This window comes from Dipodomys spectabilis, unplaced genomic scaffold (assembly GCF_019054845.1).
Source record: "Dipodomys spectabilis isolate Male_0828 unplaced genomic scaffold, ASM1905484v1 ptg000148l, whole genome shotgun sequence".
Taxonomy (NCBI): domain Eukaryota; kingdom Metazoa; phylum Chordata; class Mammalia; order Rodentia; family Heteromyidae; genus Dipodomys; species Dipodomys spectabilis.
In genome coordinates, this window is record NW_024870825.1 from 1,362,880 (window position 1) to 1,375,113 (window position 12,234).

Here is a 12,234-nt window from a genome sequence, read left to right on the forward strand (position 1 = left end):
TGTCTTTACTTCTGATACAAAGCGAGGCTTTCTATAAAGATTCCACCAAAAAAAATTTTTTTTAATATAAAATTTCATGTAAACCTACTGGAAGAAGCAACAGCAGCTTTGGCCTCTCTCATAAGACAAGGCCGGCTTCACTGTAGAGATGAACACTGTTCTAAAGTGCAGTCTAAACAAAATCCGCAGAGCCAAGAACATCCTTCCTGCACTTGATTTGTCTGCAAAGACATCAGAATTATTTCAAAGTGTCTCAGTGATTCCAATGCACATAAGGCCAGATAACTCGGGTCTCCACAGGGAGAGGAGAAGAGTGTCTACAGCAATACCACGGTCACTTGGCCCTGCGGAAATTCCCAAATTCATCTGCTACCAAAAGCACCCGAAGAAGGAAATGACAATATTTGGAGAAAACAAGGCGAACAATGACTACAAAACCAAAAGGCCAGAATATTTCAGCGAAACAGCTTGTCGTAGGTGGAATGTGACTAGAATGGGCCTCCAGTGTTCCAGTGAAAACACAGAAGACCCTCGTGTCAGCCGCGACAGTGACTCCAGACGTGACACTATAGCCAGTCTTCAGAAGAACAACATCCAAGTTAGCCAGGAGAGCGCTCAGGAGGGGCAAGTGCCATTTAGTAAGAATCCTTACAGAAACAATGGAGAAAAGAAAAAGAACATTCATATTGCCTATGTACAATCACCACCCCCCACCACCACAATTCTACTTTTACATTATATTCCACATTTTATTTTTGTTTTCAAGTTACATTTTCAAGAAAAGGCCATCCTTTTTTTTTTTTCTCCTCTCTATAATATCTTGTAATTCCTCAAGATAGCACAGGGTCTAAACCATAAACCACTTCCAACCAGAGCCGAAGTCTCCAGCAATTACCTTTGGTTTATTGATCAGAGAAATCCTCCGTTCCTCTGATAGGGACTAAACATATACCGCTGAGTCCCGGGAACAAAATTCCAATCACAAGAGCACCCTCTGTTTCTCTCTTTTTTTTTTTTGGCCTGATTAAAAGACACACAATAGGAGAGACACTCAGCACAAATGACATGAAATTGCTGAGAATCTCAAGCAAGGGCCAACCACAGCCTGCCCTAGAGTAGCTTACAACTTCTCCTGTGTGGCCCAGGCTCTACACCAAATCAAACACTGCCCAGAGCCGGATGGCTAGTGCCCATGTCTGTGACACACACGGCGGGACAGTGTCTTGTGTTGGAAAGGCTGTGGCTAGGTGACATTTCCTATTGTGTTTTGCCACGCGGCACTTAGAAAGTGGGTCTTCTGGGGGCTGGCTTGTGATCGACCCACTCCGATGGGTAACACGCATCAAAAAAAAGCAGAAATCAGAGCTGAGTTGCCCCCTTTAAAAGCCAAACACCTACATCTAGAAGGAGGCTGCTCTACCTGGCAGGCTTTGCCCTGCTGAGCCCCAGCGTGGAGAGGGGGCCCCGCGACTTCATGTTAGTTACAGGGCAGCCAGGTAGGGTAAGGCTGGCTGTAGGGGATGGGAGGGTGGGCGATGTAGTAGTTGTTGAAGTTGCCGTCGCTGACGTACGGGGCTGGCTGGTAGTAGCACGTGACGTTGGTGGCACTGGGGATGATGTTCTGCTCGGCCAGCACCCGCAGGGCCAGCAGGGAGATGAGGTTGAGGGTCTGGCGGCGCTCGTGTCCCATGAGGCACACCGTGCTCTCGTTCACCACTCTGCGGAGGATCACCAGGTAGTCGTACTTGCTCCCCTCTTCTTCGGCGAAGTGGTTCTGGAGGTATGTCTCCAGCTTCCTCTGCTGCTCCAGGATGTCGGGGAAGTCGATGAAGAACCGGGAGCACATGTAGCGCTCCAGGGTTTTGATCTCCTCCTGGTCGGCAGGCCGGAAGTCCCGCACAAGGAGGTTGCTGTACTTCAGCAGCCCCCCACCTCGGATCTCTTCCGGGTTCTTGGTGGCGATCAGTCTGTTCTGCAAGTGGTCGAAGGCCTCCTCAAAGTCCCCGTACACGCTCTCCGCGATCACTGTGGGGTGGACGTGCTCGGAGATGGGGTTACTCGAGCAATCGTAGAAAAAGAGCAGAGAGTCCAGGATGATCTGGAAGGAGTCCACGCTGAACTCGAACTGGCGCCGGATAGAGTCGACAAACTTCAGCTCCACGTTCCTCCCGTTCTTGTTGGAGAGGGAGATGAGGCTCCAGCGGTCCGTGTCCGTGCAGACTTTCACCAGCTTCTGCACGTACGCCTCCTTCAGCGTGACGGGGCTGATCTTGAGCTTGTTCACGCCCTCCGGCAGGAAGTTCAGAAGGGAGCACAGAACCACGTCCCTCACCAGCTGGAATTCAGCCTCCGTCGGAAGAGCCACGTGAAAAATCAGGTCCAGGTCTTTGCAACCCAAGCCATTGTCTTTGACCAACACGTGTCCGGCAGCAGAGCCATTCAGCCGCACGTCCTGCACTCGGATGCCTGCCTCCTCCAGGCGGCTGCGGACGGTCTGCACAATGTCCTTCAAGGTTATCTCCAAGGTTGGGAAGTTGCCACGTCCATGGATGGGGACGACCTCGGTCAAGACCTCGTGCAGCCGGCTAACCTGATCCCAGCTGAGGACGCTGAAGGACGCACAGGCCCTGGAGCTTCTGCTCTCGTCTGCCATCTCAGGGGACGTGGTGGCCGGGGAAAACTGAAAAGCCAAGGGGAGACACTGAGTTAGAATCTGCTCGAAGCAAGGCCAGGCAGTCTAAAATGGGCGCTCAGAGATGCCAACTACAGCCCCAACTGTTCGTGTAAATGGGGCTCACGCCTGTAACCCTAGCTACTCAGGAGGCTGAAGTCTGAAGATCCTGGTTCAAAGCCAGCCTGGGCAGGAAAAGGCCACGAGACTCACCTCTAATGAACCAGCAAAAAGCCAGAAATGGAGGTGTGTCTCAAATGGTAGAACGCTAGCCTTAACAGAAAAATCCAAGCAAGAGAGCTCAAGGTCCTGAAATCAAGTCTCAGTGCAAACCAATATTGATGTATTAGGAAGCCAGAGTGCCGCAGGGCTTCGGTCCCACTTCTGCCCAGTGGCTTCCCGACCTCATGCCTGCCTGGCAGCTTGCTGACGCTTACAAAGCCTGTCCCAGAGCAGTTCCATTCTTTGGAAGCCACTGCACCTGCCAATCAGCACGCTCCCCTGGAGTTCCTCAGGGACTTCCAGCCCTGCCTGGGGCCAGGGATTTCCGTCCTGTCACTCAGGGTGAGGGTCTGGCTAGGGCACACAGAGCGATGAGCTTTTGGTAGCTCTTCATGAGGAAGCAGGTAAGAATAATGCCAAGCCAGGCGGCCTATATGCAGATACCTGAAGGGGGGCTTGCCTTCAGAAAAGCAAGGTGAGCAGCTGGCTGGGACCGCACACGGCTAGAAACGCCAGGCCCCATAGGCCTTGCTCAGTCCAGAGTCTGGCAGAGCACTAGTAGTAGAGCACTAGTCTTGGGCTGAAGAGCTGAGGGACAGACCCAGGCCCAGAGTTCAGATCCCAAGACTGACAAAAAAAAAAAAGTTATTGTTCTGAAATAAGTCATTTATCAGTTCATTTTCTCCCACTTATCCAAATAACTTTAAATACCAAAAGTACATTTTCAAGTTACTTAGACAAATAAGAACAGACCAAGTTATAGGCCCTGAGCACTTAGCTAATACACCCGAGCTTCCACGGACAGTTTCCGTTTTAATTAACTGCCTTAAATCAACACTAACATAATCCCCTTATAAAAGAATCACAGAAAACGCACATTCCCAACTCATGAAAGGCCCTGGTCAGAGGCAAATTCTAGATAGCAGAATTAACCAACAGTGGCTAGGAAACAAATGTAAGTGCAGTCTAGCACCCCCCAAACTAGTGTTTGAGAAGCACATTTGCTGTAGGTTTTACGCAGAAAAAGGGAGGGACAGATGCACTCATGCTTGGTACTTCGTACAAGCCAGGATGGCCAATGCCCGTTCAATGTCATCTAAGGCTTGACTCTCAAGGAGCAACCGTCCCAGAAACCCTCCAAGTCACCAGTCTCCTGTCACCTGGCAGCAACAGAACAATACAATAGAGCTGGGGATGGTGGCTCACATCTGTCTCCCTAGTTACTCACAAGGCTGAGATCTGAGGATACAGTTGTGCAGCCACCCGAGCTGATGAATGCTTATCAACGATTAACCAGTAAAAAGCCAGAGGTGGAGCTGTGGCTCAAGTGGTAGAGTGCCAGTCTTGAGTGAAAAGCTCAGGGACAGCTCCTAGGCCCTGAGTTCAAGTCCTAGTACTGGCAATGCATGCATACATACACACACACACACAAACACACACAGGGCTGGTCCTGTTACACTCAAGGTGCCCTCTTTGCTCACAGAACAGGGAGCATCCCTGGGACCAAGTTGGGGAGATCAGGAGAGGTGCTAACAGGTTAAAGACACGCTCCCAACAATCAAAGAAAGTGAAACCTACCAGGAGCTGCACAGAGAAAAAAAACAAGATACATTTGTGGGAAATTTCCAGAAGGAAGAAGAACCTGGACATAACTAACATCAGAACAACAGCCAGAGAACACACAGACTTGCAAATGCTAAATTGAAGACTGGTCACCTGTCATGCTCTGCAATTTCATGCTTTGGCCCAGAGAACCAGGCCGGGCACCAGAATGACCACGGACATCAGGGCAGCTGACAAGAGAAAAAGCCAGGGCAACAAGGACCAGCCTTCTAGAAGGCGTCCCCTACTCCTTGAATTCCTTGGGTCAGTGAAGGTCAGGGGTCATCTAGGACCAGGGGTGGCATAAGGAGGCTTTTTGTCTACCAACTCCCAGAAGCACCTCAGCCAGGGAGGGCTCACATTCTAGAAATTTCCACAGCCACCAAATCCATTAAAAATACACAGCTTCACAGACACATTCAACTTGTGTTTCATGAACATGAAATGAAGTTTAGGTGACTACACTGCCTAAAGACAAATTGTGCTGTGGTTTTATTACTATTGTGTTGTTTTTGTGTGCCAGTACCCAGGGTCTTCTGCTGTCCCTTACTTTTTTCACTCAAGGCTGGTGCTGTACCACTTGAGCCACAGCTCCACTTCCAGCTTTTTAGTGGTTAACTGGAGATAGGTGTCTCTGGGATTCATCTTCCCAGGCTGGCGTTGAACTGCAGTCCTTAAGAGCTAAGCCTCCTGAATAGCTAGGGTTACAGATGTGAGCCACCAATACCTGACGTGTGTGTGTGTGTGTGTGTGTGTGTGTGTGTGTGTGTGTGTGTGTGTGTATTTTAAATAAAGGTATTATAATTCTATCCCCCACCCCGAAAAAAGTTCTATTTACAGTTGCTGCAACCAATACCCACAACTCTTTCTACCTTAGCTCAAAGACATAATTGACCCAAGCCACAAAGCTGTGCCCAGCGAAACTCTGACAAGTGTCCCAAACAAGCAGTAAGACAGGCTGCCAGGGCTGAGTGTGGATCAACTCATCTAATTCTCACAAAAGTCCTCTAAAGATGCCATTCCCCTAATTCCCCTTAAAAGAAGATATTCAAGCTGGGCACCGGTGGTTCACGCTAGCTCCTCAGGCTGCTGAGATCTGAGGACAGAAGTTGGAAGTCATCAGGACAGATGAATCCAAGAGAAAATCTCCAATTAACCAGCAAAAAGCCCCAAGTGGAGGTGTGGCACCAGCCTCAGAAGAAGCTAAGTGAGCGTGTGAGGTCCTGAGTCCAAGCCCCTCGAGTGTCTGGTGTCACCAAGCAGCACAGATGGCCGCCTCTCACGTTCTTCGGAAGTCCCAGTCCACTTTCTCAGGGTTACCAGCAGCCTCCCACCCGTTTCATACTGATGTTTACTACTACACACAAAAGACAAAGAAGAAAGTCTTGGTTAGACTCCCAGGGCACTGGTCCTGGACTGGAGCCCAGGGAGGATGTAGAACTGGAGGCCACTTCAGCCTGCCTCTAGGGCTCTGGGGACCTCCCCAAATGCTGACTTCCCATGCTTGCCAACAGCCAGTCTGGTTATCAGCGTGGAAGTTTCACACCTTTCAAAACAGGAGGCCGGAGCCTGTGTGGTGGGGGGGAGATAAGGCCGAAAGGCTGGGCTGCCTGCGATGACAGAATCAAAACACTGGCCGAGGTCCCTCGGCAGGGACTTGCAAGGAGCCAGAACACAGGCATCTTCAGATGGAAGCCAACCACATCAACATGAAGCTGGACACACACAAAGGGAACACCACCCCCTCCCTCCCCACTCCCAACATTTCTTCTGTGCTGTTCCTGGGGCTTGAACTCAGGGCCTGAGAGCTGTTGGCTTTTTCACTCACGGCTGGTACTCACTTGAGTTATACCCCCATTTCCAGCTGTAAGTGGAGACAAGAGTTTCCTGTCCCGGGCAGCTTTGCAACCATGATTCTCAGATCTCAGCCTCCAGAGAAGCTACAATTATAGGTGTGAGCACCCCCAGGAGGTTTAGAGACCAGCCTAGACTGAGAAAAGCAGGAGGCTAAGCTACTATAGAGGAGACAAAGGTTAAGGATGACAGATGCAGAGCACCAGCTGCTGTCCTCGAAGCTCCTCTCCCGGGCCAGCTAACTCTCCACCAGCTAACTCTCCACCAGCAACTCTCCAGCCTTCATCTCCCAAACTAAGACTTGCACCCTCCACAGCTGAAAGTCCTGCTCATCATTAGCATCACCCCAGGGCCTCATTGGGGACAGAGAGAAGCGAATAATGTGTAGTTCACTGTACAGTCACACACACCATTCCCAAATGTCTCTGTACAAGTTAACCTCAATTTCAGGGCAGATCTGTTGTATTTTGCTCACCATCCATCCCAGGTTTGTTTCCCATGAGAGGTTTTCACACAGCAGGTGTCCCAGTTACCTGACTTTGTACTCCAAGTAGTAAGCATAGCAGTAGTCCCAAACACTGTCCCTTTGGCAACATTAAAATGGTACTAAGTAACAGAAATTGTGTGGGTGGGGCTAATGCAAAGGAACAAGACCCAGGTGTGGGAGCCATTTCTATACTGTCTTGGCCGTGATGTCTCACACCTTGCCTGGAGCTGACTACTATTAGCCCTTTTCTGAGCAGTTAATATAGTTATTAGATAGCCCACTAACACCTTGAACTTGAAAGTTACTTCCTGGTAGCAGCTGGGCACTTGTGGCTCACACCTGTAATCCTAGCTATTCAGGAGCTAAGTAAGATCTGATGATGGCAGTTCAAAGCCAGCCCAGGCAGAAAAAGTCTGAGACTCTTATCTCCAATTAACCAGCAAAAAAAAGCCAAAAGTGGAAGTGTGGCTCCAGTGGTAGAGTGTTAGCCTTGAGGGGAAAAACAAGCAAGAGCAAAGAGTTCAAAAGCCCCAGAGAAAGAAAGAAAGAAAGAAAGAAAGAAAGAAAGGAAGGAAGGAAGGAAGGAAGGAAGGAAGGAAGGAAGGAAGGAAGGAAGGAAAGAAGGAAGGAGAAAGAAGGAAGGAAAGAAAGAAAGGAAAGAAGGAAGGAAAGAAAGAAAGGAAAGAAGGAAGGAAAGAAGGAAGGAAAGAGAGAGAGAGAGAAGGAGGGAGGGAGAGAGGGAGAGAGGGAGGGAGGGAGGGAGGGAGGAAGCCAGAAGTCCCAAGGGATGGAACTCCTCGGAAGCTCTTCCTCCCTGGGGTTCACGGCCCCTACATAGATAGGACTGGCCAGAGCCAGTGACACAGGGCTGCTCACCAAGCTTCTGTCTACAGGCCTCTAAACCAGGTCAGTGATGACAGTGAGAAACAAAACAGCAAAAGAGAAAGGATCAGCAGAACATAACCCAGTGAGCTGCAGAGAGAAAGGCTGAGTGAGCTGGGCCCGGGGGCAGAGGTGGAGAGGTGTGGGGAGGGCCGCAGGGAGCTGAGGCTCGGCTGAAGAGGAGTTTCAGCTGAGGCCCAATTAAGCAGTCATAGCCACAGCTCCTCAGTTCCAAAACTATACCCCTGAGGCTCCCATGTGAAAGCAAAACTCAGGTTGGGCACTGGTAGCTCAAGCCTGTAACCCTAGCTACTTAAGAGGCTGAGTTCTGAGGATCTCAGTTTAAAGCCAACCCTGGGGAGACAAATCCGTGAGATTCTTATCTCCAATTAACCACTAAAATGCTAGAGATGAAGATATGGCTTAAGTGGTAGATTGCCAGCCTTGAGTGAAAAAGCCAGGCAAAAACACAAGGCCTTGAGTTCAAGTCCAACACCGATAATAAGAAAAGCAGACACAGAAACTGCCCTGCGTTTCAAGCTGGAAGTTCTACGTCTAGTAGGCCCCATCCAGGGTCTTGTCCCACCTCAACAATACCCACTCCAGGTATGCAAGGAATGGCTGGTAGCTGCCAGCAGAAAAGTTCATCCAAGTATCCGGAGTACCTTCCACCCTCCAGGCAGGAGCAGGGGCTCTGCGGGTAGCACAGAGGTCACCCGCCACAGGTCCCCCAAGTCTGGGGCTGAGATGGAGCTCTTCAGTGTATCCCGAAGCCAGCCCCACTCCTTCCCACCTGCAGCCCTTCTGTGGCCCAGGTGCACAGACACCTGCACAAAACCCTGGCCAGAAAGCACTTAACTGCTTACAGACTCGATCGCTGCTGCTAGCCAAGAAACAACACTGCTCAGCTTGGTGACCCAGGCTCTGCCATCAGGAAGAGCTGCTTAGCATCAGCAACTATTTCTCCATATTGGGTGCCCCCCCCCCCCCCCCCCCCCGCCACTGTTGTTCCAAGAAGTTCTGTGAAGCATTCTAGAACAAACTACAGGGACCAGCTGTACAAAATCTATTCATGTGAAACAATCTCTAAGGTTCCCTTTTATGAATTCAGGTGCTATACAGATGCTTTCTCTAAACAATTTAAATTCCAACGATCACTTTCGCTTAAAATGCATATTGTAAAAAGACAGAAAAGTTGGAGAAACTTTAGGTTCTAGAAATACTGTAAGGGATCGACTTGCCTGAGGAAGCCCAACAGCTTTAAACACTTCAAGTATGAAGGGGTCTGCACTTTTCATAATTCCATCTATCCCAATTTAATTAACTCATTACCATCCAACTATCAAGATGTCAGAAGACAATGTTTTCCCTATGTTCCTGTTTACCTCAGTGACAATTTGACTTTATCTAACCAGAGTAAAGTTTTGTCTGGCAAACACCCCAGGCTCTGCCTCACCCCTCAATCTCCAAATACCTACACACAGGCATCAAAAAGAGCAGTGGCATCCTGGGGAGAGATGGAGGCCAAGAAACCCCAGGATAGCACAAGCTTCACTTACCCATGCTGTAATACCAAATGGCTGACCACGTGCCACCAGGAAAGGGAAAAGCCAACGAGGAAAGCCAAGACAGGCTACTACTGAAATGGAGCAATTAAGTAAAAGGAAGAGGAAAGGAGGGAAGGAAGAGGGGAGGGAGGGAGGGGAAAGAGGGAGGGAAAATGGAGAGAGAGGGAGGGAAGGAAGTGCAGTTTCAGCTTTGTAGCGAATGTGTTCAGTTCATGGCTCTGTGAGGAGGTCCCTAGAGTTCATGTTTAGGTTATCTTTATTTTTCTGCGGAGCTGTTCCTGGGACTTTCAGAAGCGGAGGAATCCTCTGTTCTCTGATGGGCAGAGCAAGATGTACATAATGTACCCTGCCCTTGAAGGCCCACTGGGTGGAGTGCGGTCGCTTTCTGGGGAGACTGAGGTGGGGGGGAGGAGGAGGCAGTGGCATCGGCTAGAAGTCCAACTACAGAGAGCTTAGCTATCTATACTCAGGGGAGGACTTGAGGAGGAGGGAGAGCCTCTCCGGCCCCTTCTGAACAACAAAGGACCAGAGCCAAGCCCTTTCTATCAATTACACAACTTAATCCAGAGAGAGACAAGGTGGCTATTGTGTGGGAAACTCAGCATAAGGTGTGTGGTGTGTTCAAGTCCCAAGGCAAAAGTTACTAGCCAGATTAGGAACCTTTCTTTGGGAAGCAACTCAGGGGTCACTTCCAAGCAAAACAACAAGAAGCAAACGAACTCTTTAAGTGCCATTGGTTTGGAACAACTTGAACACTGATACACAGCCTATCAAAATCTTCTAAAACCAACTCCTTATTGAGAATCTGTCTATTCCTACACTATCTTCAGGGCTGGCAGAGTGGCCCAAGTGGCAGAGAGCCTACCTAGCAGCCTGAGTTCAAATCGTAGTACTGCCAGGTTAAGTATGGGAGGTTAAAAAACAAGTTGCTCCAAAGTCACCTCAAGAGGCAAAGTTTCAACTATCTCCATCAGTCCATTAAACCTGACTCCTGGCTAACAAGGCTCCCAACTCTTCAGGAATAAGAATGTTAGAGGTCAGAACACCCCCCACTCCATCACCCCTACCCCCTACCCCCACCCCCACCCCCCATCTCCTCCCCACCAGTCCAGCTCAGCCTCTTCCCTAAATGGGAGAAAGGTCAGCCCCCCCCAGCTCCGACCTCAGGGGCCGATCCACCCCAGCCCCCTCTGGGGATCCTGAGGGTGGACCCCAGCACCCCGCCCCACCCCGGCGGCTTTCCGCCCCTGGGCCGGGCCAAACTTCAAATGGGTGTGGCCAGGTGTGACCACGCCCCCGCACCCACGCCACGCCCACTTCTAGCATTGCTAGAAGTGTCACCTCAGACTCGGGAGGATGGCTCTGCCTCCCGACCTCCGACCTCCCCCCCCTCTCCCCCCTCCCCCCGTCTCCCGACCCCCGACCCCCGGACCTCTCACCCCTTCCCCCCACCCTTCTCCTGACCTCCGACCCCGGGACCTCCCACCCCCGACCCCCGACCCGCCTCCCGACCTCCCACTCCCTCCCCCCCACCCGCCTCCCTACCTCCCACCCCTGACCCCCGACCCCCGGACCTCCCCCTTCCCACCCGCCTCCCGACCTCCCACCCCCTCACCCCGACCCGCCTCCCGACCCCCGACCTCTCACCCCCGGACCTCCCGACCCCCCCTCCCCCTCCCTCCCGACGGTCTCGCACACAGCTATTCCCTATCAAGGGCCGGCGACGGACGGCGAGTCCGGCGTGAGGAAGCTCGGCACCGCAGGCCTCCGCGCCCGAAGTGTGGGCGCCCCGGCCCCGCCGGCGGCCCCCCAACTCCTCTGCTTTCCAGGGAAGCACCGGCCCCCCCGCCCCTCGCCGCCTCTGCGGCTCCCGGGCGGGCCTCGGGCGTCCCGGCGCGGGTGCGGGCTCCCGCCGCGCTCCTCCGCGCGCCGCGCTCGGGGATCCGGCCCCCGGCGCGGTCGGCCGCCCCGAGAACTCGCTGCCCGGGGATCCGGCCCCCGGCGCGGTCGGCCGCCCCGAGAACTCGCTGCCCGGGGATCCGGCCCGCCGCGCGGTCGGCCGCTTCCGCACACCCCGCCTTCTCCAAAGCTTCCGAGAGCCGCGGAGCGCACGGGTCGGGCGCCCGGATCCCTCCTGCCGGCCGCGGGTGGCCGTCGGGGATCGATCCAGCACTTTCGGAGGATCCCCCGCCCGGCCGGACCCGGTCCCCGCACCTCCCCGGCGCGCGGCGGAGCCGGCGCAGGTGAGCGAGCGGCGGAGCGCGGCGAGCTCCGGGCCGGGGTCGATCCCGCGGCGGCACCGAGAGCCCCGGCGCTCGCTCCCACCCCGGGCCGGCGGCGGCCGGGTCGCGAACCCGCGGCGCAGGACCGCGCTCCAAGTGCGCCCGGCACCGCCGCGGGCTCCCAGGTCCGCACTCCGTCCCGCGTCCCGCGTCCCGCCGTCCGGACGTGCAGGGTCCCCGCCCGGCCCCGCAGCGGAGCGGCCCCGCGAGCGGGCCGAGGACCCACCTGGGCCGTGGAGAGGAGGCGACAGCGGCAGGTCCTCGCGGTGGGCAGCCCCGGGCCGGAGCGGCGCGATGTCCACAGCCCCAGGCAGCTGCGCCCGACGAGCCGTCCAGCCGCCGCCCCCTCCGATCTTATCCGGCCTGGGCACGCCCCGCCCCTGCCCCCGCCCCGCCGCGCCCCCGCCCCGAGGCCGGCCCTCCCGAGGGAGCCAGGGCGCGACGGGCCGGGCCGGGCCGGTCCTCCCGCCGGGGCGCTGACGGCGGCCCCGACGCGCGCACGCGGCGCGCTGATTGGCTGTTCGTGTGAATGGTTGCCTAGAGACGGGTAAACCCTCCGCCGCGCCGAGGGGCGGGACGAGAGCCGACGGCGGCGCCACTGCGCACGCGCCACAGAGAGGGGCGGGGCCGTGCCTTCGGAGTTGCGGGGCGCGTTTCCCGTCTGGT

The 12,234-nt window shown here is 53.9% G+C and overlaps 1 protein-coding gene across 1 annotated transcript; it reads right to left on the reverse strand.

Moving 5' to 3' along the window:
* Positions 1-806: 806 nt before the first annotated feature.
* On the reverse strand, positions 807-11,883 carry Tent5c (terminal nucleotidyltransferase 5C). The gene is made up of 2 exons (XM_042692309.1): positions 11,795-11,883; positions 807-2,680 (listed from the first exon to the last, which is right to left on the reverse strand). Exon 2 carries the CDS (start codon positions 2,651-2,653, stop codon positions 1,478-1,480), a length of 1,176 nt encoding a protein of 391 aa, XP_042548243.1. The 5' UTR covers positions 2,654-2,680; positions 11,795-11,883; the 3' UTR covers positions 807-1,477.
* Positions 11,884-12,234: the final 351 nt, after the last annotated feature.